We start from the raw sequence: 26969 nt of genomic DNA on the forward strand, positions 1-26969 counted from the left end.
AGACAGAATAATGCTCAGATTAATATACTTGACATACAGTATGAACAGCCACAAGATTTAACAAGTAGACTACTGTAGAGTGCATTGCGTATTTAACAAGAAAATTAATCTGATTTCTTGAATATGGATTTGGATATGAACAGCTGATGCATTATGAATGAATTGAATGAAAACAAACCTCCATGGACATTTAAAGGTTGCACTTCTTGGATATGCAACATGTTTTTTGACCTTCTCTCAATTAATTCCTTTTTAAAATGGCACACGTTGTACAAGTGAAATTTATCTACTCCCTCCGATTTATATTACTTGCCATCAATATGGATGTATCTAGAATTAAAATGTATCTAGATACATCCATACTAGAATCAACTAATATGGATCGGAGGGAGTACCATATTCTTAATACTGTAGAGCATTCCTTTGTACAGCACATTCGCAGGAAATCCTGGTGATCTGAATCGGCTACACAATTTGTTACCCTGCCGGACTTGGCCAAATTAACTGTTTCTCGGCTTGCCACCAGGACAGGTTGCACAGAGATGTTCAGATGTTGATGGTTCAGCTGAGAGATTGGGTTGTCCCACGTACTTAACATCTATTTTAACTTATAAGAGATGTTACAATAAAATGGTGCAAGCTGCAACTTTCACTCAGTAGGTGAGCTACCACCATCTCTAACAGTTATAATAGGCTAATACCATGAAATTAAATAAATAAAGGCTCCAAACTTCATCAAAAAGACAGTCCATACATTATAATCTGTATAAACTTGTGCCTTATCACTTGTTACATAGGTGCAACCGTGCAAAGCTGCCAAACAGGATTGCTTGGTAACTTCATCTCTGGTATGGAGGCATGGAGAACAAGGAAATGTGATTAACTTCATTTTCATCCGTTGTGTTACTACCACAGTTTCAGAATGACGGTTTATCGCCGATGTGAGCATGTATACTTCTGCTATGAATTTCAGAATTGATATGGTCAATTGTTAAGGCATTTATAGTAAAAGTAGCATCAGAAGATTTTTAAAATTATCCATATAACACAGAAGAAGCCATAGACTATTGAAATATCTAATGCAGTAACTTCGTCTACTTGTCAGTTAGACACTCTGGTGTTTTGCTAAAATGCGGACTTTGTGGTGTTACAGGGGGAAATCCCCTGAAAAAAAGCATTTACTATTTCTGTCAGCCCTAGCTCGGTGTCAGATATGGGTAAGAGATAATATTACCTAAGTCCAAACTATTAAAAAACTTTAATTTCAATGAGTGATATTAGAAGTTCAATCATACTTTGAAAAGGAGGTTGCAACTTGCAAATACATCATGTCATAAAAGCGCATGAATACAGAATACTGATGGTTCATACTAACGGTAGCGTGTCTAATAGAAAAAACTGCGCTGTTGTGTGACAAAGAGGCTGGTACATGTAAAGAAGAAAAGAAGCTTTAATGTTAGCATAAATTGAGTTTCTAACCTGATACCGACTTAATTGGTTTACAAAAAAAATGCTTTTGGCGACATCATTCTAGAATGATCACTTTAGTAGATTCTTGCAGACATGCTCAGTATTCATCAAAAGACAACGATGTGTATGTAGGAACATGATGGCGACACTACGTGAGCTAATTTGTCCGTACAAAAACCTAAACCACGCTGCTAAACCAAAAGACTGTTGGATACTTCCAAAGGGACCACCTGAATTTTGTTCTAGTGCAAACTGAATATACTAATTTATCAACTACTCTGTCAAGCTCGGCATTGGTAGTAAATAAAAAAACTTTGGTGACTTTCAGAAAGGACCCTTATCAGCCAGTATAAAATATAATATATTATTCCCTTAATCTTCTGTAACTTTTGAATGACAGATGAGCATTGCACCAAAAGACAATGGTAAAGAACAGCTACTCTATACATTTTCAACAACCTTTTCTGAGAAAAAAATAGTAATCAAAGCACTACTCACCGTGGAGATTCCTAAAGAGGGACAGAAACGTTTGATCACCGGAACTCTTTCACCACCAGGAGCATGCAGTTGAAACTAAACAAACCTCTTTAATCTAGTCAAAAGCCCCACCAAGCTCCTATGTTTTATCCGTGTGGGACAAGTGATAATAATCAACGTACTAAAGCGAGGAATGACGGCCACCACCACCATGAATTCTTCCTCCCGAAGCTCTGAAAGGTATATACTACCACCTAAACAACAGCTACACACAGCGCCAAATGACAAACACGAAAGTAAGGTCCCCAGGAACAATCTATCCCCTCTCTGACGCCGACACGTGATCTCCAGGACAAGAACATCTACCTCGCGAGTGCAGCATTACGTCGAACATCTTGAGTGCGCCCCAGGACCCCTGGAGAGCTCCACCTACCAACACATGCGGCGAGCGCAGCCAAGTAACTACCCGCTCCGAAGAAGCCACCTTGTCATCTTCTGCTTGTTGCGCCGCTCCTGCGCAACTGAGCTTTTAAGAACAATTGATTCCTCGCTCGGTGGTCCTTACAAACCCGCGTGCGCACGAAAACTAGCAAGGCTAGTGGATCCGATGATAGAACAACTGGACTGGGTTGAGGTGGTTTACTGGAGTTGGTCAAAGCCAATTTACAATGCTTGGACTTGCGACACAGGAAGACGATGATGAGATGTGCGCAGGAGTCTAGAAATGTAGTCACCCAAATCGATCTACGGAGTAGATGAGAACAGAACGGATCCGAGAAATCTTACATTGTCATCGGAAAGCATTGGAATGGATGGATCGGGACTAAGATTAACCCCTCGTTCGTCACCGCCGGTGGCAGGAGCGGACGGACGGGCACGGAGAGTGGCGGTGGCACCGTGGCACACAACAGCTCTCCCGCAATTCTAAAGCAAAAACAGAAACTCCCACAAAGCTGAATTGGGAAAAAGAAATGTACTTCCTCCATTTTAAAATAATTGTTAAAAAATAAATATATCTAAGCATATTTTAGTCTTTTTGTTGCACAATCATCATGGTTATTCGGTACACAAGTACACATTTCTATGATTGAATCAATGAACTTCTGAACATATTTTTTAATGATATAACAAAGCTACAACAAAGCTACTTTTGGTCGACGGGGAAACTGTAAGGCTCTTGGCATTAAAGTTTTTGTGTGATTAGAGGAATAATCCGCTAGAGCATTGGATGAAATCCCTAATCTCTAGGTAAGGGTAGAGTATCGGGATTAAAAATAATATAGCAAGATTTAGAAAAATGTGAGGATAAACTGGGTTAAACTCACTCAGTACTCTAGTACTGAGCATGATTTTAGAAATAAGTGGAGATTTAGGTTTGGTGGGGATTATCCCCACCTTAAACCCACAAAAGATCTAGTGTCAAACAAAAGCTAAATGGTTGGTCACACATACGTACAGATTACATTATACTTATGAATCATTTATCTAGCAGTGTATGTACACCGAAATAAAAATCTGTCAACATGAAAGTCATGCGGAATGGTGAGGTGAACCTACTCCTGAAAGGAAATCTGTCAACATGAAAGTCATGCGGAATGGTGAGGTGAACCTACTCCTGGAAGGAAATCTCAAACGGTTGAGCGTGTGCGACAAATTTGACAAAATTCGCTTAAAACTTCATACACGAAATTGACGATTTATGACTGACAAAACTCGAAACCGATTGTGGGAATTGATTCATATCATGGACACGCATCTTTTTTATGTACATCTTATTTTGATTCGGAGTGTGGTTGTGTTGATTTGAACAAAGGGTATGTGGAGTAGTGTAAGAAAGAGCGTAAACAAGTGCACGGGCACAAGTTGCATGGATGGAGCGCATAAGGCAAAAGAATGGGTTCGGAGAAACTGCCGATTCAGATGTTTCTTAGGTAAAATATTGTTCTAAAAACCGTACGATGTAACAACGCAGCGGTCTACAGACAACCAAACGAGCTCTGACCCATGCAAAAATAGGGTCTCACAATCTACAAAACCCGTCCTAAGGATTGTGTTCGTAAAACATGGGAGGAACGGCTCCCTGGAGATGGTTGGGATGAGATGGAGATGAGAAGCGGTATGACCGTAGAGATACATGGGGTCTTGGTTGTACTTTTCATTTTGCTTAGAGTTGTTTCTGCGTGTATGATTTTAGTTGGCCTATAGAAAATATTCAGGAGAATGCACAGATAATTTCTTAGCGCTACCACCACATCGAGTGGTTGTTCGAGGTCGCATCAACCGATCGGTATCTACCGCATCAGCAAACTGATAACTTGCCTATGAAAACCAAACTAATCAATCAGCTATGCATAGCGCCAAAACCGTGAAAGACGACTAACTCGTCACGTACGTGCGGCCGTGCACTTTCTTTTTCTTTTGCTCTCCATGTGCCTTGTGGAACTCGTGTGGCCAGCTGAATGACTAATCAAGCGAGTAGACACTGGAAGTCAGAACTCGTTAGGTTACACCATAATAATATAATAAACAAAAAAAAGTGCAGATTAGTCCACGACCCGTCACCGTGATGACACCGTCTAACTTGCATCCATCGAAGTATTTTTCTTTTTGCGAAACACAGTACAATCAAAGGCGCTCATAGCCTCATGCATACGTGTACACACTCACCCATTTAAACGCACACACGCACACCCTACCTCTATGAGCACCTTCAAGAAACTGCGTTGAAGAACTGATTCGGTAGGTCTTGAGATTGACGAAGTCACCACAGTCGCCTCGTTGTCGACGGGAACGTCGCCTCCCACTAAAGAATATTCCGCCTTTATGAGACACCAAAGTGTCAAATCTGGGATTTGAACTCTGGTGCTGGGGTGCCACTGCCCTCCTAACCATCCAACAACCTGTTGGTTCTCTGCATCCATCGAAGTATCAAACCGGTCTGTAACATCAATTCTTTTACGGTGCTAGAATTGAGCATATTGATGTGTAAGTTGAGTTTTTCCATTTTTTTTACCAAAACTCTACCGATCAATTTATAATTCTCCACGACAGTAAGAAAACCCCAAAAGTAATCAAAATTCTGAAAATGTAGCGACGACTACATGCACTCAAACGAGTCGAAGGCGCGCAACCGTTCTCACCCCTCCCTCGTTGGAGGTGGGCAAAACTTATCACAATAGAATTTGTTGTAGTAATCAGATGGGAAGTTGTCGCCCTAAGCCCCAAAGAACCAACGCACAGAAGCAACACAACCATCACCGATAAATATGAGCATAGTTCAGAAAGAACACAAACCAACTAAGAGATCCATCAGTGACAAACTTTCCACGCGCTCTGGGGACGACGGTAGACGCATCACCAGAGCGAAGGCTAGACATGGATGATTTTATTGCATGTTCAAGAGTTGCCACCGCCACGTCTTTATAAGCATGACACAAACCTCTAATAGACTAAGAAAAACAATAAAAAAATTAGAGCCCTCTCGCCGATAAAGACCGGGATCCACCGCGCGTCTCCATAGCCCCAAGGCCACAACAGATAAGGTAGATTTGCCGGGGCGCCGATTAGAGGTTGGGAAACCCTAATCGCCCGTCTCTCTCGGAAACGAAGGGGTATATTCTCATGTAGGAACTCGTGTAGTTGAGTAGGTGACTTTATAATATTATCAGAATCATATTATAGAATGGATCAGGTAATGTGTATGCACCGATCTAGACAAAGAATCAGGCAGAGCTATCTGCCTATCTCACACCGACCGTCGTCGTTTCTATGGTCCAAGGGACACAAGGCGCGCGTCGGGTGTCAACAGAGGTAGGTACGTGGTCGGTGCCGTCGAGAGCCGTCGAGGCGTCCCGCTTTCGCTTTCGCTTACTTCATAGCGGCGGCGCCGACATGGTGCCGCGTCGACGCGCACCGTCCGCTCGCTGGCCGCCTCCGGGAAACATCGCCGTACGTCGGCGGGGAACCTCTGAGACGCGCGACGGCGTACGTGTGGGGGCAGCTGTGCCGTGCGCGTCGGCGACTCGTGCGGCTAGCGTGTGCCGGAGAAAGTCGCGGTGGGGGCTTGTCGGCTTACGAGTTGGGGAAGAACCTCGGACTCCAACCATTGGTGAGCTTAAAAGGAGAACCGTCTCGCTTGCTTCGCACGCGTGTGCTCCCCGCCGTGCGCCCGTGTATTGACTGCTTGTTGGAAAATTTGCTTTGTATCCCCACTGAGAGATGACTTCAGGTACCCTGACTTCTCTGGCTCGTGGACAGGGGCTCCGTTAAAACAGGAGCTATCATATTGTTGCTTTCGGCTAAACAAAAAACAAAAATACTATTCCTAATAAATGTAGTAGTTTTAGAGCTTACGGCATGTCGAGTGTGGCATTTTGTAGCTCGGGCTACATGTAGCTTGTTTCTCCAAAAGTTCGAAAATGCCATTTAATAGTTTTTAAAAATTAGGAAAACAAATTCTATTGGTAGATAATGGTGTACTCTACGACTGTGAAAAAAAGCAATACGAAAGACTCAGTATTTTGGGCTATGCAAAAAAAATTTTTTTGACCTGGACTACGGCTGGCTTACGCCGGCCTGAACACTTTATATCATCATACCAAGCATACAAGGTTTGTTACAAAGATTTTGGAGGACAGAGAGATAGAAAAAGAAAGAAACTCAGGGGGGGTCATGTCCGTTACACCAGTTATTAAGAAGAGAGGTAGAGGAAGGAGTGCGACATCGGTATGCCCAAAGTCTAATGTCTTCGATACATCGTCGAACAGCCGTGGGAAGATCTTCGTCAAGCCCGCTAAAGGCCAGGGCATTTCTTCGCTTCCAAATGGTCCAGGCGATGGCGGCGCTGATAGTAGCCTCTTCGTAGGTGCGGCAGTGCAAGAGACAAAGATCATCAAAGGTGTTAAAGTGCATGTCGTCGAAGCCGTGGTAGAAGTGGTGCCAGACCTGCCTGGCGCGGGGGCAGAGCAGAAGGAGGTGATCCAAGTCTTCATCCAGAGGACAGGCGAGGCAGGCACTAGTAGGAAAATGCTTATAGGTGGAGCTTAGTTCTGTGGCGCACCAAGAAAACTGCGCCACAGAAAGTTTTTTTGTGGCGCACGAGACTGTGTGCGCTACAAAACTAGCTTATTTTTGTGGCGCATTGTCGAACCCCGCGCCACGTAAACTATGTGGGGCCCACATCCCGGCACTCCCAATTATTAGCGTAGGAGTTCGTGGCGCACACGGCCCGCCGCGCCACGGAAGTAACTAGCTTCGTGGCGCACACGGCCGTCGCGCCACGTAAATAACTATTTCTGTGGCGCACCGGCTCGGTGCGCCACGTGAGTTGTTGATTATGTGGCGCACTTGAGCTGGTGCGCTCACGTAAATAGGGGAACTTATATTATCCCCGTACCCCTCCCCGCGCCCTCATCCCCTCTACCGCCGTGCCGCCTCTCCCTTCTCCCCTCCGATCCGTACCAAGGCGCGCCGCCATGGTCGTCGCCGTCGCCATCGCCGTCGCCGCCGCCTTCCTCCGCGAGGGGCGCATGCCCCCACGCTCCACCCATCCCCGCCACCAGCAGCACATGCCGCTGCGGCGTGGAGGAGGAGGGGCCAAGGCGTGCAGGAGGAGGGTACGGCGCCGCCGCATCAAGGAGGAGGCCGAGCCGCCGCGTCCTCCACCTCCTCCACCCCTGCCATCGTCGTCAAACTCCTCCTCCACCCCTGTTTTCGGTGAGCTCCACCTCTGCCCTCCCCTCCCTCTTCCTCTCCGCGCGAGCACAAGGTGCTCGATGAAATGCTCGGATGCTGTTTTCGCGTGCGCCGAGGGAAGGTGCTTGAGCGGCCGGCGTAGTGCCGAGAGAGCTATCTCCATGGATTTATCCAGTACTCCTCCTCCGGGAGTCCGGCTGGTAAAAAATCGACTTTTTCAGCCAACATTGGGAAGAAGAGTCGGAGTGGAATTGGGCATAGCGCATACCTATTCCTCGGATGGCGACTAGAGTTGACAGGGGACAAGGGAGTGCAGCTCGAGCTGCGCCGAAGAAGGGTGTTGCCGTGGAATGCATTGTTGTTGTCTTGGTGCTCGCTTGTGATGTTGTTGTTTTGGTGCTTCTTCACATCCGGCCATGCATCCTCTCGTTTCTTCAACGGATAATCGAAGCCTACAAAATTGAACAATAATTAGCCATCAAGTCTGTCAACTTTATACACCAAGTAGCTAGTTCATTCGGTGAAACTGAATCACATATGTTGACAGCATAGCCAGGCAATCTTTTCAAACAGGATCATCATAAATTGGTGCTATGTTTGTCACTTCTTATTAAAAATACACAGCTATAGTTGATTAATTGGTGCTATGTTTGTTACTGATGCTGTTATATTGCTTGATTAATTGGTGCTATGCTTGTCACTTCTTATTAATGAACCATGTGTTGGTGATGATTCAGTTAAACTAAATGGATTTGATTTGTTTTCCAACCTTTGTTGGAAACAAATCCAAAGTTTGAACCTCGTATAAGGTGATGAGGACTTGTTTACTGGTGTGGATTGCTTATGTTATCCAAATAGAGATATTCACAGTAGGGAATCATGTAAATGAATGCCACTATGGTATCCTTTGAAGAAAATGGGAAGTTTCTGATGGTTTAAAAGACTAGGTGATGCTAGGTTATTCGAGTTAGTTGTCAAGGTTGGTTTTATCTCGGTTAACATGGATTGGCTATGTGCTCTTGCTTACTTATGCATATCCATCTCTACTGGATTGACTAGCTCGAGCTTGGCCTCTCTCTTGCCAACGATCACTTTGTTACTACCAAGTGATGAGTAATCCCTTATGGACCCTAGCTTTGTTTTGAACTCAATCGAGTAATGATATATTTCTTTTTCTTGTTGGCTTTGATGAAATTAGAGATATCCACAGTAGGGGATCATGTAAATGAATGCCACCGTGGTATCCTTTGAAGAAAATGGGAAGTTTCGATGGTTTAAAAGACTAGGTGATGCTAGGTTATTAAGTTGGTCTGTCAAGGTTGGTTTTATCTGGTTAACTTGGATAGGCTATGTGTTCTTGCTTACTTATGCATATCCATCTCTATCGGATTGACTAGCTCAGGCTTGGCCTCTCTCTTGCCGACATCACTTGGTTACTACCAAGTGATGAATAATCCCTTATGGTACCCTGACTTTATTTTGAACTCAACTGAGTAATGATAAATTTCTATTTCTTGTTGGCTTTGATGAAAATAGAGATATCCACAGTAGGGGATCATGTAAATGAATGCCACTGTGGTATCCTTTGAAGAAAAAGGATTGTTTCTGATGGTTTTAAAAGGCTAGGTGGTGCTAGGTGATTAAGTTGGCTACCAAGACTTGTCTCATCTGGTTAGTTGGGATATGCTATGTGTTGTTGCTTGTTTAGGCATATCTATCACTTACTGGATTTACTGGTTCTTGATTGGCCTCTCTTTTGCCGACATCACTTGGTCTATACCAAGTGATGAATAATCCCTTTGGAGCATCTGCTCCATGCATGCTATGTGTGTTTGAGCATCTTGACTTATGTCACCATGGTTGCTTGGTTTGGTGGTGTTTTTGTACTTGTCGATGATTAGATGGTTGGTTGATCACTCGTACACTCGGGTGTCGCTAGTGAGCCCGGTGTGATGGCACAAATATCAATCTCTTGTGCATCCTACCTGGCCTCACCGACGCCTATCCCGGGATGTTCATATTTGTTTCGACCAACAAAGTATGAGGCATTCCATTTAGTTCATACTAGCTACTTCTTAATTGCATTGGCCTTTCTTCCATTCTAGTGCCGGTGATTAAATTGTTTGGTCACTTGTACACTCTGGGTGGGGCCATCGAGCCTGGTGCGATGGCACAAATATCAATCTCTTGTGCATCCTACTCCGGCCTCGCCGACCCCATCCCCGAATGTTAATATTTCTTTCGACCAACAAAGTATGAGGCATATGATATCTAGTTGAGATACCACTTGGCTCTTTCTTCCATTTTAGTGCCGATGATTAGAATGTTTGGTCACCTATACGCCGCAATATACTTTGTAGACGAGCCCCCTTTCCTCGGCCGTCGTTCCGTGAACGAGTCCTTGATGAGACAACAACGCCGACATGCCTCTCCGGCGCAACACCACTTTTTCTCTCGCCGTCCGATGACGTGAACGAGTCCTTAATGCCAAGACGGTGCCAGCCTCCCTAGCATCATGCCGACCCTCGTTGTCGCGCTTCAGGCCGTAGTCGATCACGCGCTCGCACTCTTCGCCTTTTGCCCGGTGAACGAATAGACTAATCGTTGGAATAAGGAAGCCGATGACGGCCGATCGCAATTTAATCTTGCGACCAGGCTGTCATCGGTTTCCTTATTCCAACGATCAGCCTATTGGTTCACCGGCAAGAAGGCGAATGCGCAGGCGCGGGACACACGGCTTGAAGCGCGCAACACGGCCGGCATAATGCCGGGCAGGCCGGCACGGTCTTTGCATCAAGGACTCGTTCACCGGACAGCGAGGGACTGGCGTGGTTCTGCGCCGGAGATGCAGATCGGCGTTGTTGTGTCGTCAAGCACCCGTTGACGGAACGCCGACCGGGGAAAGGGGGCCCTTCTGCAAAGTATACGGCAGTGTATACTGCAACTATGGTTTCTGACCATAGTATTTGTGTTGACCAACAATGTATGAGGCACATATTCTATTTTGTCATTCCATTTGCTTTGAGATTTTCAAAATGCCGATGATTAAAATGTTTGGTCACCGTACACTCGGGGGTGGCGTAAGTGAGCCTGGTAAGATAGCACAAATATCAATCTCTTGTGCATCCTACCTGGCCTCTCGCTTACGCCATCCCTAAATGTTAATATTTGTGTTGACCAACAATGTATGAGGCACTTATTCCATTTTGTCATTCCATTTGCTTTGAGATTTTCAAAATGCCGATGATTAAAATGTTTGGTCACCGTACACTCGGGGCGGCGTAAGTGAGCCCGGTAAGATAACACAAATATCAATCTCTTGTGCATCGGACTTGGTCTCACTTACACCGTCCCCGAATGTTAATATTTGTGTTGACCAACAATGTATGAGGCATTTATTCCATTTCTCTTGTGCATCGGACTTGTTGGTCTCACTTTCTTCCATTTTCATCATAGTAGGAACTGGATGAAGGACCCCGATGCAAGCGAGCCTGGTGGGTAGAGATGACGGAGCAAAGGAGGAACCGGATGAAGACTACTTTGTATCTCGAAATTGTGAATTTTGTATGAATTAAGAGTTGTATGCAAAACATTTGACACTTGCCACTATATATGTATCTCGATCGGGCTCTAAGTAATGTGATGATGATGTCTATGTTATATCCGTGCAATGTACATGATATTTATATTATATCCGAATGTTGCTCGTATATAACCTCGTGTATCCGTATTGCTGTCTATAAACTGCATGTGTATAGCAGGCAGCACAAAATCGTGTATAATACAAGCAAATTCTGTGGCGCACTAAAAACCAATTCTGTGTCGCACGCTTTTCTGTGGCGCACCTAATAACAAGTGCGCCACAGAAACCTCAATTCTGTGGCGCATGGGCAGGTGCGCCACAAAAAGCTTATTTTTGTGGCGACGTTTCTGTGGCGCACCACCCATGCGCCACAGAATCAAATTTTCGTGCGCCACTGATGAGGCTTTTCCTACTAGTGAGGTGGCAGAGTTGGTAAGGTGGTGCCTGAAGCGCCGCTCATTGGTTGGAAGACGCTTTCTCCGAGCAAGCCAGCAGAAGATCTTGCACTTGAGGGGGGCAGCACTCCTCCAAATTCTGGTCGCCACATCATCGACCTGCAGATGGCTGAAAGTAGAGGCATAGAGGTGTTTGTTTGAAAGCGGTTTGTTCGTGAGACGGCAGACTCTAATATCCCGGTTGCTGAGGGTCAGTTGCACCGAGCGAAGCTCAACAGAAAGGTTTCGAAGCTCAGCTGTGGCAGCCGCAGAGAGGCGGGGAACCAGGAAGCAAGATAGGCCATGTGGGATGACAGTGGCGACATTGACGTTGAGGCGGGCAGAGTGAGAAAACAGAATAGGGAAGCGAGCATGGAGCGGCGAGTTACCCAGCCATAGATCGAACCAAAAAGCAGTTGAGTGCCCATTGCCAATGGTCACTCGAGAGATGGCACGAAACTTGTCAATGCCGGCGAGGATGTCCTTCCAGACGGGAGTGTCTAGATAGTGTTGGTCCCCCATATCGTGTTGCCCATTCCAGCCGTATTGACACCGGAACTAGGCAGCCCACGGAGCGGAGGAGTCAGAGTGTAGTTTCGTGAGGAACTTAGTGAGGAGAGCGGAGTTTTGGGCTTGAATAGAAAGGACGCCCAGTCCACCAAGTTTTTTGGGGACGCAGACGTCGGTCCAGGCAACCTTGCACTGCCCACCATTGCAGTTTTCCTCCCCGGTCCAGAGAAAGGCGCGCCTCCGCTTGTCAATGGAAAATTCACAAATCCATGGATCTACAAACGGGAACAATATAAATTTTGAAACCTCCAACATTTGTTAGAATTTGTCATTTTTGTACAGCCTCTAATATACGTATTTCATCATGAAAATTTGCACATCGGTAGAGTACATCATTGGCTACATTCAGAAAAATAGTTTTTTTGAAACTTTAAATATTGAATTCAAATTTTGTAAAAGAACAGGAGATGTGTAGCTCAGGCTACACTTTGAATTTTCCCGGGCCTATCTAACTTCACATCATTGGATATGCCTCCGTTCCTGTTAATCATGGCATCTTGCCATTCTCCCTTCTCTGGCTTGCAGCTCCCCTTTTTGGCATTGCAGCTGTGCCGATATTATTAGGGCATCTTCAGCGGATCTATTTCAAACACCAAATGTGTCCGTTTTGATCTATTTGGATCGGGTCCAGACACTAATATAGACGTTCAGTCACGTTTGTCTATTTGAATCGGGGTATGGCAAGTTGTCGGATTAACAAACAATTATTAGGAATGGTAATGTTAAAAAAGTAATTTGATGATAACTTAAAACATCACATTGATTGGATATCTCGCTTTACCCAAAAACATGTCTAAACTTTGGAACCGATGTGCGTGGGTGTTAAAAGGATTATATTTTGATGCTAGTTACCATGTTTTGAGTACCAAACTTGGGTGTCTTAGAGCATTTAGCATTTGTTAACCTCTAATTTAGCATTTGTGACAACAACTACCCTATTTTATCAATAGTTTTCCATATTAAGTTTTTTTTATTGTATCTGGTTGTACCTCATTGAAGAGTTTTGGCCAATTATGTCAAATGGGACGCGCTCGTCGGGACGACGTGGCATAGTATGGTGATAGATATATGCTCTGAGCTTTGTTTTAACAAAGTTGGCGCATGCTATATCGAACTAACCTTAAAGCTATCAAAATGAAAATATATCTTGTTGAATAAACCAAAGCATTTATGTGACATAATAATAGACTAGTCTCCTTTGCATGAGTGGACCTAATGTTTTGTCTGGTCAAAACACTGACATAATTAACCCCAAAACCGTATTGTAGCTAGCAAAGGAGATCGAAAATACATCTGGCACATTAAACTTGTTCCCCCCTCACATCCAGGGGAGCAGGACCAATTTCGGGTAACCATTGCCATTAAACAAGTAAATACTAGTACTACCATAAAACGAAGACTCTTAGCTGGAAAACGTCAATGCGAATAAAGGACATTAATAATGTGTAGAAAAGAATCGGATCTTGGTCCAAAACCGAGTAAAAGTCATGAATTGGGTTTGGAACGCGACAATTGACGCCTGGGTGGATCAGAACCAAGCACGTAAAGCATACTTTCCAACGGTAGATATCTCCGGTGCGAAATTCGCATGACCTTTTTTTGTTGGAAAACAATAATTTCCGCGCAACCCAACCTCGGTACAGTAGTAGAAGAGGTGAACGCGGGTCCGTCAGAGCGTGGGCCCCTGACATAATTGGCGGGTACCCGGAAAAATCACCTGCTAAAAATAGTTTCCCGCGTTTCCTCTCTCCTACACAGAGGGTGGGGCCATCGCATCGGACGGCCCCGGTGCGTCCTTGGCTGACCATCGGACGGCCGGCAGGGACACGGTACCTGGTGGGGAACCCATTCCTTTCTTGTCTTGGACCTCCTACACTGCCGTCACCGTGCCGTTAACCCCCGCCTGCTATTATTCCTGGAGTGGAAACGAATACCGCCGGCTCCTCCTTCCTGGTTGCTGCTGCCTCTCCGTCACTTCCAAAGACCACAACGCAGCAGGACGAGAAAAAAGGGGAATTTTTTGGAAATCGCCGAGCCCTAGCAGCGGATTCCGGCCGGGCGACTGCGGAATCGGGCGGCGGATCCGGCGGTTCCGACAGATCTATGCGCGGGAGAGGCGGCGGGGGCGGGAGAGGCGTCGACTGACACCGCACGCGCGCGCGCAATGGTGGTCGCGGCGGAGTGGTCCTCCTCGGCCGCGGGGGCGGTGGTCATGCTCGTCCTCGTCGTCGTGCCCGTGCTCGCGCTGCTGGCGCGCCGGGCGCTGCGCCGCGCCGCGGCCAGGAGGGAGGAGGTGCGGCGCCTCGCGCGCCTAGCCGCCGAGGAGTCCGAGCTGGCGGAGCGGGAGTCGGTGCGCGCCTTCTACTCCGACCTCTTCCCCGGCGTCGTGCACGCCGCCGAGGTGCCCCTGGCGCCCGTGTGGGTCGCTCCGCCCCCGCCGACGCAGCAGGAAGAGGAGGAGGAGGTCGTACACGCGCCGGCGGCGGCGGCGGCGACGGCGGCGGGGGTCTGCGCGGTGTGCTTCAGGCCGACCACGTTCCGGTGCAAGCAGTGCAAGGCCGTCAAGTACTGGTGAGTTGGGCTCCAACCCTCTTCTTAATTAATCCCCTTTTCAGTTCGTCTAATCTCGGCGGGTTCATTGCGAAATTGGGGGAATACAGACTGCGATTCGTGCAATTCGAGGTGGGATTGCTCTGTTTCTTGTAGAAATTCGAGGTTGGTTGGTAGCAATAACATGTTGTGGGCTGGTAGATCGAGAAAATTTGGAGTTTTCCCCCAATCTCATGTGCCAAGTCTGTTAGGGCTATTTCCAACCCTCCTCTGCAAGCTCTAGCTCCATGGAACTTATTCTTGAATTTGTCAGCCATTACTATTACTGTCTTCTGGAAGGGCACTAGGATGCTAAGGGCTCACTTCTCTTGTTTTAATTGGAGGGGTTGTGCCTTTCCTCGCCAACTTGAACGTTTGCTTTGTATACCTGATGCCCAAGTTATCTTTTGTGTTGATTCCACACAACGTATCAATCTGTTGCCTTTTTTTTCCATCAACCAACATAGACCATGCCTGACTTATGATATTATTAACTCTGTTTTAGCAAACCAGATGTTTGTAGATGAGCACTGTACTATTTGAACGCCACCCTGTCATGTTGCCTTTCCTCGTAAACTTGAACATTTGCTGTGTATCCCCGATTCCCAAGTTATCTTTTGTGCCGGTTCCAGAAAACTTATCAATCTGTTGCCTTATTTTTTATCAACCAACATAGACCACGGCCTGCCTTATGGTGTTAACTATCTTTTAGCGAACCACGTGTTTCTAGATGACCACTGTACTATTTGAGTATCACAATGTCCTCTTGTCATGGTAAGTACTAGCATCGATATGTTGCAAGATTTAGGCAAATGTCCAGAATGGTTGAGCCACCTGTAGGCAGCGTTAGATATTATTAGTCCATGTGCGGTGGAAATGACATGCATGTTTGATTCGCTGTATGAGGCCCGATTGCTGAATCTTTGCATGAGCAACTGCTCATGCCTTTTCCTTTTCCCCTTTGATTTCATTTGCTTGCACTGGCAATGCGGATCAGAGTGATCAGCACATGAGAATATCATCATTCATATTCAGTTCTTAGTGTTTGAGAAGAAGATTCGTAATGTTATTTATCGTTTCTGTGTAAATGACAAAAACAATCATGTGCTCATAGCCTGGTATACTGATGTGTCACATATTATTATCTTAGGTGTTGCAACTTTGGATAGGCAAAACAAAAAATGATAATAACCATATCCGTAGTTCATATTGCTACGGCACCTTAATGCAATGCCGCCACACACATTTCGTACAAGCAAGCCAACAATATCTTGAGTTTATTCATGCAACCCATTGCCTGTCTCAGTTGGAACAAATAACGAAAAACTGAATGGCTGAGGTGCATCCAGCTAAAAAAATGTCCCATGTGATTCTTGGATTCGTTTATGAGTGAGGGGGACTTTTATTTATTTATGTTATGCCCATATTGGCATGACATACTCCTATTTCATTACTAGCTCGTTCTGGCTAAGTAAGTTTCATTACCATGAGAATGTTTTAGTACAAAATTCCCTTGTGCGCGATTGCAGTGTACTCTGCATTCTTGGATTACTTGTAAAAATGTCACCAGTTTGGTAGTGAGTAAATGCACAGGCTAACAATGGTGCTACAATAGTACTTTGCACTTAATGTTTTGTGAGCAACAGCACAGCTGTCAAAGTATTAGCTAGAAAGTGGCATGTATTTACCATATTAGTCCCTGTGTTGGACGATATAATAAGCCACTTAGGTTGGGAAGTGAAGGAAGGTTGTTTTAAGTCACATCCTAAGTATTAGAACTTGGGCTGTCCAACTCCAATTGCCATTAGCTGAATATAGGTATTTCCGCCTGCTTATTTGATCATACTGTAGTATTTGAAGTAATGGTCTTGAGTATAGTTACATCCTGTTCTGAACCTTTATATACGCACTTGATTATTTTCATATTTTGTGAACTTAACAGTATGCTGATACAGACAATTTGGCATTTGAATATCCTGATCTGATTACCTCTGGTTCATCGCAGTTCCTTCAAATGCCAGATAGCCCACTGGAGACAAGGTCACAAAGATGAATGCCATCCACCAAGTGCTAACGCCAGGCCAGATGATGGAGCTGCAATTTCTGTTGCAACAGAAGGAATCGTTCAACAAAAGGGAGCATCTGAAGAGAATATGGTGGCCGGTGTACAGCCGGTGTCTGAAATCAGCGTACCTGTTGCTGTTGGGTCTGAAAGTTCTGGCACCAACCATATTGTGACAAGCTTAAATGGTAAAAAGAAAGATACACCTTTCGAAGAGGTATCTGCTACCGCAGAGGTTCCTGAAAATGGAAATTCTGACAGTGTCGTTAAACGTTCTCAAAGTACCCCCGAAGTAGCATCCTTTGACAGCAAACGGACAGAATCAAACATCAAACCTACAAATTTTGTTGAAAATGGCTCCTACACGAAGAACTTGGATGGGATATCAGTTCATAAATCTCAAGCTTCTGCACCGAAGATGAGTGGCTTTAGCAGTTTCGTCCATGAAGATCTGTCAGTTCATTCCAAGGAACATGGTAGCACTCAGGATGGTGATGACAGCGAGGATTGCTCTCGGGTTAATCATACTACAAAACCAGCAGATAAGAGCAATTCCCAAGCGGCTGTAACTGCTGTGCCAGCACCCAAAAGTTATAGGACTTCTCTCCGTGTTGAAGTTGAACAGTGCAAAACAAAAGCTACTGGTACAGCTACAAACAACACTGAAAGCTCAAAATTTGTGCCATCTGTCTTGGCTGCTGATAAAGTTACTTCCATTCAAGGTGGCCGTTCTGTAACATCTAACCCATCAAAAAGGGCTGATAATCCATCAGATAGAGCAGGATCAACATCCAATAGCCTTGCAACATCTCTGAAGAAGATTGTCAGGCAACAAACAGCACCAAAAGTTGCGAGGCATTATCCATCAGAATTGGTAAATTAAACCGAGTATCTCTGCTTAGTTAGTAATCTATTTTCTTACTTTTATTTGCTAACAACTTTTGTTTTTCAGACACTTTTTCCATATGATCTATTCATCAAGCTCTACGAAAAGGTTGAATTGCACCCTTTTGGTCTTCATAACCTTGGCAATAGGTAAATAGTGAATTACTATTTCTGAAAAGTAACATGTTGAAAGACTAACTGGCATGCGTTGTATTTCTGTTAGGTTCACCCCACTCTTTGTATGGGCATCTCTAGCTTTGTAATCTGTTTGCAACTTTGCATTTTACTTCCATTAGAGTCTGGTTGACATATGAGTAGATTTTTCTGGTTTGTTCCCTTAGGGGCAATCATAATAACGTGTTACTGAAGAAGTGAGATTCCCTCCGTCCCAAAATGAGTGACTCAACTTTTTCTAGATACGGATGTATTTTGGGATGGGGGTAGTATATGAAGTGATCAGATGAATATATTTTAGCTCCATTTCCATCATGCTCTGATAGTGTTGTATGTCATGAAAGTGTTGTTCTTCGAATTTTTTGTCCTGCTGTGGATGACTCGCCAGTACATAGAACATTATGTTAGACTCTCTGTTGTCGCAGTAGTATAGGTACTATTGAGTACGTTGTTCTGTTCTGTCCCTGCCCTATCTAACCTTTTTTTCTTAAAAAAACTTCTGCAGTTGCTACGCAAATGCTGTTCTTCAATGCTTGATGTTTACTCGACCACTTACATCATATCTTCTGGGAGGGCTTCATTCAAAAAATTGTAAGTTCCCAGTACTGTGTTTCTTACAGCATTTTCTCTCCATATTGCACTTTAAATAATTACATGGTAATCTTTTGATTTGTAGGTTCCAAAAGAGAATGGTGTTTTATGTGTGAATTTGAAAAACTTATCGTGGAGGGCAAGCAGGGCAAGACTGCCTTGTCACCAACTGGGATATTATCCCATTTGCACGAGATTGGAAGTAGCTTTGGCCCTGGTAAACAAGAAGATGCTCACGAATTCCTTCGGTAAGAAACCGATATTGTTTAATCTATGAGGTTATGCAGAGGTTCTGCAGTAATTTAGTTCTTAAGTTGAATATATCGATGTTATACCTTAAATGATCCAGTTATGATGTGTAGTGGAAGGATAAACTATACATCTGCAGTGTGTGGTTCTTTACTCGTGGTGGATGGGCTATTTTAGAATCATAGAGTATATGGATGTTCTTCTTCTAGGGCTCAATTTGTGAGGCAGCAGTGTAGCATTATTGGATGTGTTCCTCCAAATCTTGTCAACTATTATAAATTTTCATTTGATTTATCTTTTCCTGTTAAACCGAAGTTCAGTTGATCATCACTTAGTATAGTTGTTTGGAATTCATTGTTCCAGCCAGGTGATGATAAGCATTTTTTTTATCAATGAATGTTGCCTGAATGTCAAGTGGAAAACCCGATAGAACAGCTACCTAACAGTAGGCTTTTTGGGTATGTTACTACGCTTAGTGTTGTACTGTTGTGAATGACTTTGTCGTAAGTAAATAAGTATATTAGTTAATTACTTTGGGCAAACCTTTCCAAGAGTAGTTTTTAATGGTACCACACTACCTGACATGTTTACAGGCACTCCATTGATGCTATGCAATCTGTATGCATGAAGGAAGCCAGAACAGGTGGTGCTCATCGTTTAGCTGAAGAGACCACACTAGTACAATTAATATTTGGGGGTTATCTGCGATCTAAGGTTTTATTCACAAAACATCTTAGATTTGTTATTTTGTATATTCAGTTACCTGAGATTGCTTTCAGTATATTCCTATTGACTGTTTCACTCTGTTTCTGCTTCTTTTGTAGATAAAATGCACAAGGTGCCATGTTAGTTCTGAGCAATATGAGCGCATGTTGGATCTTACTGTTGAAATAGATGGAGACATCAGTTCTCTTGAAGAAGCACTTCAGCGGTTTACATCTACGGAGGTTATGGATGGAGATAATAGATACCAATGCAGCAGGTTTGGTTATTGATCTTTAGCTTTCTGTACCTGTTCATTCTGTGCCAGATCTATCACTGAAACTTCACCATGCTAGGCTCTTCAGCTACAGTACTGTGTGCAAAGGCCTCCAGACCTCTTAGGCCACCTAAACATGCTGGGAATTAGGGCTTGATAGTATTTTGCCATCATCTTGTTGGAGATTTTATGGGGAAATGCAAACATTACCATAAATTTGGGCTTGAACAGCAGAAACATAATTGAATGGAAAACAGAACAAATGATAGGCATGTTACGAAGTTCAGGAGTACCAGCCAAGAGTAGCAAAAGAACACATTGTAAGATAACAAAGTGTATGCTAATAACAGTTTCAGTTTTTACCATAGAGATGGTATGAATGTGTTCTATGGAATATGCTGGTTGTGCCATTTTATACCTCTTGCTTTGACTACCTAAGATGGTGTGTGGGACCATAGCATGTTGAGGTTTCTCAGTGTAGACTGCTTGTGTGTGTTCTGAACTGCACCAGGTCATTGATTTACTTTAAAAGTTTAAGTGGCTAATTGTGAGATGGCTTTTCTAATGCTAACGCTAATACTCTCCCTGTAATGTCAGATGCAAATCCTATGAGCGCGCAAAGAAGAAGTTGACAATATCAGAAGCTCCAAATGTCCTGACCATTGCATTGAAAAGATATCAGGTACCGTATAAAGTACCAACCTGTTTGTTTTCCTTGAGTGAACTGTCAATATGACATCCCCAAGGGCTAGACGCCAAGGCCAATTGCGCATAGTTCTCTTATCTGTTGACAAATTCTAAAATGAATGTATTTAACTTTTTTTGCTGGAATTCATAGTTTAATGGGTTTTAGTTTTTTTATTAAGTATAAACCTTACAAGTTGAGATCCACTAATTAGTTCACCCTTTTTATGTGTACAGTCTGGCAAGTTTGGGAAGATAAGCAAAGCCATCAGATTCCCAGAAACCCTGAACTTATCTTCTTACATGAGCACACGAGACGACATTTCTCCTGTTTACAGCCTATATGGAGTGGTTGTCCATCATGATGTTATGAATGCTGCCTTTTCTGGTCATTATGTTTGTTATGTCAAGGACACTCATGGGAAGTGGTACAAGACAGATGACAGTCAGGTATACTTATACTTACCTTTTAGAACAGGTGGCTATGGGCTAGGCCTGCCCATTTATTAAAAACAGCATTTTTTTTTAATCTCAACATGTCAATACCTAATTTTATTTGGTAAACCTGTTTTCATGTTTGGTTCTAGTTTTTCAATAAAATGCGACTTAATACTCCTTACTGGATTAGCAATGATCTTATTGGAGTATAGTGAGCATAATGTATTATGTTTGTAATACAACAGAAAAAATATTATATGGCACATGAACCTACATGCTCTGAGGGTTATTATCTATAAGAATCAGATATAGTGATCTTCTATTCTAAATAGGTGGTCTTTGCTGTGTGCAGGTCAAACCTGTATCTCTGGAAAATGTCATGTCGAAGTGTGCTTACATGCTGCTCTATGCAAGGTGAACACCAGCATTCCTCTTTTCTGAACAGATACTAGCAATTTTGTGTGTGTTCCTCCTGTCCAGGTCATTCTAAATCTTGCATTAACTATATCAGGTGTTCACCAAGGGCGCCAAGCTCTGTGCGACAAGCAATGGTAGTTCAAGACCCAGCATATGCGAAGAAGGCCAAGCATAAGGCAAACCTGGGACCTGCACCATCGCAACGAGGATCCTTGAACAGACACCCAAATGGTCAGTTGCATACAGATCACATGACAGATAGCTTCACCCGTGGATTTGACGAACCTGGAGAGCCACCATATCCACCAGCGGAATCTCCAAGTCCAAGTGAGAGTTCATCGCTGTTCAGCAACTCGGATGCGGGGTCACACAGCACCATAAGCACTGATAGCAGCGAAAGCACAAGAAATTCGACCAGCACTGATGAGTACGAACAGTACTTTTTTGGGACCTCAGATCAAATGTACCCGGGTGGCTCTACGGCAGCACATGAGGAAATGGACTATCCAACCTATTCCCGGTCGAGATCTACCTTGGGCACCAGCTCATCAGGCCGGGACGTGAGTAGTGCTGATGGGTTTGCTGAGCAAAGGTTTGAGAGTACCAGAGGAGGGGGTTGGTTTGATGGTGGTGGCAGCTCATCCTTCTCGTACACTGACCGAAGTAAACAACATTCGAGTAGTAAGTTAACAGAACAATATAGGCAGTTAGGTGGTAGCGAGCATGACCCTGGAGAAGCCAGGGGCAGTGTCTTGTCGAGAAGATCGGCTAGGGAAAGGACCGCCCAAACATTTTATTGATATCGAGGGGTTTGGGTTGTAGAGAAACAACAATGTAGCTCCTGTTATTATCTCGTTGCAGTGGAAATATGAAAAAATGCCAGTTTGTAGAGATGCAAGAAATTCCAGTCGGTGCATGCCATGTTTTGCTCTTCGGTCTATCTAGGGTGGATAGTTTAACTTTGAAGAAAGTCAGTCGGTGCATGCCATGTTTTGCTCTTTGGTCTCTATCTAGGGTGGATAGTTTAATTTTGAAGAAAGTCCATTTTTCATCCTTGAACTTTCTTAAAAGTTCATTTTTCGTCCTAAAGAAACCTTCAACTTTGCTAATCGTCCAAACAGATGGTTCTGCTGATTTTAATGGGTTAGAAGAAAAATCACGGCCAAAAGGGAAAAAAAAACCAGACCAGTTCCAACCCAGAATGAAAAAACCAAAGCAGTGCATTCGATTTCCCATCGTCTAATCGTGATTCGACTGTTGGTGGCGGCATGCCACGGTCGGTAGCTCGTCCACCGCTGCGCTCGACCGCTGGGTGGTTCCGCACCTCCACCACCCCCAATCCGCTACGTTGGGGCCCGCCCGTCCTCCGCGTCAAGTCTTGGGCGATCAGGCTCGTCGAAGTCGCGCTCGACGCTATCAGGCTCGGCAACTAGGGTTTTTTTTTTTGTAGGGAAAGAGATTTTCATTAATTAGAACACAGGTTACAATCTAGAGCTATAGCTGCAGCAACTTCCTCAGGAAAGCTCGTGAGCCAAAATTCAGTATGATCTTGAACCCTAGCTAGTTTAGCCAACTCATGACTAACACTATGGATCACACGACTGATCTTAACTATTCTAGTGTCTCTCTCCCTTAATAATTCATGAATTACACTGACTTTAAAGTCAAACACAGAGGTATTTGGAGTTGTTTTCCTGATAAGCTCTTCGGCCTCTGCACAATCTGTCTCCATCGTAAACCCCAGATGTATCCAATGCAGAGCTAGGCGCAGTCCTTCCTCCACAGCCAGGAGTTCCGCTTCCGTCACATCTCTGCCGAACGACACGCCGAAAAGAGGACCTCACCTTGGGATAATGCGTGAGGACATGGCAGTCCAGAAAGTTGCCAATATCTAGAGCTGGAAGTCTGCTCGATCTGTGAGATTGACAGTGTATCCATGACCAAAGTATTTAACCTCATATCCATCTTTGTCATTCCACACCGCATGACAGTGACCAGATTGTACAATCCAAGTCTTAATTTTCTTGAAAACATTTGGACAAATATCTTGATTCCATCTACCACACTTTGATCTTTGTTGTTGAATTCTAACCATTACCTTTGTTCTAATCACTTCAAGCATGCTTATGATTGGAAGATACCTAGCTCCTACTATCCAGTTGTTAAAAGATTCACAAGTATTGTTATCTACTGAGTTGGATCCTAACCTGAACCAAGCCATGCACCAATGCACTGGATCAGTCTTCATGATTGCCTTAGCACCATCAACTGTCTTTTGAGCTAGCTTTGCTTTGTGATAGTTGAACAACATCTTACATGGTGCCTTTGCAATCCTCCAAAAATTCTTCTCCCATTACTTGTCTCTATAGCTCTTCCTCCAGTTGGCATAAATGTGCCTTGCATAGTTCCTATGTTAAGCTCTTGGGGCCCAATTTTTTACAGCATTGACTATGGCTTTTTGTTTATCTGATATGAAAACCCAACTTTCACCATCACCAACCTGAATATCACCAAATAAAAGAGAACAAAACCAATCCGGCGTGTAGTTTGCAAGCGGCGGTGTGCGGTGGCTCTGCAAGGGCTTCTAGTGTCGCTTACATGAAAATAACTGGAAGGAAAAGAGAGAAACGAGGTTCCGCTAATTCACCCACGATATCAGTTCCGTTTGATTTGCCCACGACCAGTTCCGCCTGATTCGACCTTCCTCTTTTTTTTTTTCATTCTGGGTTGGAACTAGCCTAGGTTTTTTCCCTTTGGGCCGTGGTTTTTCTTCCAACCCATTAAAATCAGCAAAACCGTTTGTTTGGTCGATTAGCAAAGTTGAAGGTTCCTTTAATTTGTACCTAAAAAATATTTAGGACGAAAAATAAACTTTTGACAAAGCTCAATGACGAAAAATGGACTTTCTTCTTTAACTTTTGGTTGGTTGTTGCCTCCTTAACTTTTGGTTGGTCCTTGCCTCCTTGTCGATTACGCCCAACTTTGACCATCCATAAAATCGCACTTCAATGCCTGGGCGCTGGCTAAGTTGATTCGGTGCCATCAAGAGCAGATGACAAATCTGGTCTCCGTTGGTGGGCAGCTAGCGACGAGCCAACAGCATTGATCACGAACACACGAAATGATACACAAACAGCGTTGACAGAATGACAGTTGAGTCGCCAAACGTAAGAGAAAAGCATGATCGCCTATTTCTCCCATAAAAAAATGTGCCGTTTATGTGTCATGCAGCAGTTCCACCAACAGTTTTCGAAGACTCGCTTGATTCTGGAACACACGAATGTTACGCAAAGCAGATCGATTCTTGCATTTCTTACGGGCCTCAATCGGATAGTTTGTGGCAGGATAAATGAATATTTTAGAACAAAGTTTTTTTTTAAAGGGAGGCAAAAGAATCAACCTATGGTTAGATGGGGTTGGGAGGGTAGTGCCACCTTCAACCCAGAGTTTAAACCTAAGATTTAATATTTTGGTGTTTTGTAAAGACGAACTATTCTTTCAGCGGAAGGTAATGTTCTCATCAATAGTGAAACGTTTGTGGTGAGTTCGTCAATTTCAAGATCCGAGGAGGAGGAGGAGGAGGAGGAGGAGGAGGAGGAGGAGATGATGATGATGTTTGATCCAGATGTGTGATTCACTTGATCGCAATTCTATTTCTGTCTTTATTCTTTTGGAACTTTGAACTACCTTTTAGTACTACTATTTGCTATCATCTTCGTAAAATTAGAACTCCTTGCTACCATTTTCGGTGTACTTAGAGAATCTTTTGGTGTGAAATGCAAATATAGAAATTGGATAAAAAGTGACATGCCACAGACCATTGCGGGGTGCCGTTAGGTATGCTGCCACCCGCAAACAGACACGGGCCACCGACTGGCCAATCCGTGAGCCATCGCAAATGGACATATTCGATGTCCGAAATACGGCTTGCCCATTGGAGATGCACTAATAGATGAAATGCAAAACCCATCCATCACCTGTTTCCGAAGCCTTTTAGAGACAATGGGAGAAGAGGTCTGGCGCCTATTGATGGCGTGTAACTCACACGTTCGTTGGGAACCCCAAGAGGAAGGTATGATGCGCACAGCAGCAAGTTTTCCCTCAGAAAGAAACCAAGGTTTATCGAACCAGGAGGAGCCAAGAAGCACGTTGAAGGTTGATGGCGGCGGGATGTAGTGCGGCGCAACACCGCAGATTCCGGCGCCAACGTGGAACCCGCACAACACAACCAAAGTACTTTGCCCCAACGAAACAGCTGAGGTTGTCAATCTCACGGGCTTGCCGTAACAAAGGATTAACCGTATTGTGTGGAAGATGATTGTTTGCAAGAAAACAAAGAAAACAAGTATTGCAAGCAGATTTGTATTTCAGTATAAAAGAATGGACCGGGGTCCATAGTTCACTAGAGGTGTCTCTCCCATAAGATAAAAGCATGTTGGGTGAACAAATTACAGTCGGGCAATTGACAAATAGAGAGAGCATAACAATGCACATACATGTCATGATAAGTATAGTGAGATTTAATTGGGCATTACGACAAAGTACATAGACCGCCATCCAACCGCATCTATGCCTAAAAAGTCCACCTTCAGGTTATCATCCGAACCCCTTCCAATATTAAGTTGCAAAGCAACAGACAATTGCATTAAGTATGGTGCGTAATGTAATCAACAACTACATCCTTAGACATAGCATCAATGTTTTATCCCTAGTGGCAACAGCACAACACAACCTTAGAACTTTCTGTCACTGTCCTAGGTATCAATGGAGGCATGAACCCACTATCGAGCATAAATACTCCCTCTTGGAGTTAAGAGCAAAAACTTGGCCAGAGCCTCTACTAATAACGGAGAGCATGCAAGATCATAAACAACACATAGGTAATAACATGATAATTAACATAACATAGTATTCTCTATCCATCGGATCCCGACAAACACAACATATAGCATTACGTATAGATGATCTTGATCATGTTAGGCAGCTCATAAGATCCAACAATGAAGCACAATGAGGAGAAGACAACCATCTAGCTACCGCTATGGACCCATAGTCCAGGGGTGAACTACTCACTCATCACTCCGGAGGCGACCATGGCGGTGAAGAGTCCCCCGGGAGATGAATCCCCTCTCCGGCAGGGTGCCGGAGGAGATCTCCAAAATCCCCCGAGATGGGATTGGCGGCGGCGGCGTCTCTGGAAGGTTTTCCGTATCGTGGCTCTCGGTACTGCGGTTTTCGCGACGGAGGCTTTAAGTAGGCGGAAGGGCAACGTGGGGGGCCACACGAGCGCCGCCACCATAGGTCGGCGCGGCCAGGGCCTGGGCCGCGCCGCCCTATGGTGGCGGCGCCTCGTGGCCCCACTTCGACTCCTCTTCGGTCTTCCGGAAGCTTCGTGGCAAAATAGGACCCTGGGCGTTGATTTCGTCCAATTCCGAGAATATTTCGTTACTAGGATTTCTGAAACCAAAAACAACAGAAAACAAAGAATCGGCTCTTCGGCATCTTGTTAATAGGTTAGTTCCGTAAAATGCACGAATATGACATAAAGTGTGCATAAAACATGTAGATATCATCAATAATGTGGCATGGAACATAAGAAATTATTGATACGTCGGAGACGTATCAGCATCCCTAAGCTTAGTTCTCGCTCGTCCCGAGCAGGTAAAACGATAA

General features: G+C 44.3%; 1 protein-coding gene across 1 annotated transcript; it reads left to right on the plus strand.

Annotated features, from left to right (window-relative positions):
* The first annotated feature begins 14392 nt into the window (after positions 1 to 14392).
* LOC124673099 (ubiquitin carboxyl-terminal hydrolase 19-like) lies at positions 14393 to 22187 on the plus strand. The gene is made up of 11 exons (XM_047209262.1): positions 14393 to 14799; positions 16823 to 17753; positions 17832 to 17914; positions 18444 to 18529; positions 18615 to 18777; positions 19372 to 19492; positions 19603 to 19760; positions 20355 to 20439; positions 20679 to 20891; positions 21232 to 21293; positions 21391 to 22187. Exons 1-11 carry the CDS (start codon positions 14393 to 14395, stop codon positions 22094 to 22096), a joined length of 3015 nt encoding a protein of 1004 aa, XP_047065218.1. The 3' UTR covers positions 22097 to 22187.
* The last annotated feature ends 4782 nt before the right edge of the window (positions 22188 to 26969 follow it).

The sequence above is a fragment of the Lolium rigidum genome, chromosome 1 (genome assembly GCF_022539505.1).
Source record: "Lolium rigidum isolate FL_2022 chromosome 1, APGP_CSIRO_Lrig_0.1, whole genome shotgun sequence".
NCBI classification, from domain to species: Eukaryota; Viridiplantae; Streptophyta; class Magnoliopsida; order Poales; family Poaceae; genus Lolium; species Lolium rigidum.

Excerpts from the sequence above, each read along its gene's own strand:
- LOC124673099 (XM_047209262.1), top strand. The coding sequence starts at position 14,393 with ATGGTGGTCGCGGCGGAGTGGTCCTCCTCGGCCGCGGGGGCGGTGGTC. Across the intron at positions 19,761-20,354 it reads AATAGATACCAATGCAGCAG|ATGCAAATCCTATGAGCGCG; the intron begins GTTTGGTTATTG and ends CTGTAATGTCAG. Across the intron at positions 20,892-21,231 it reads ACAAGACAGATGACAGTCAG|GTCAAACCTGTATCTCTGGA; the intron begins GTATACTTATAC and ends TGCTGTGTGCAG.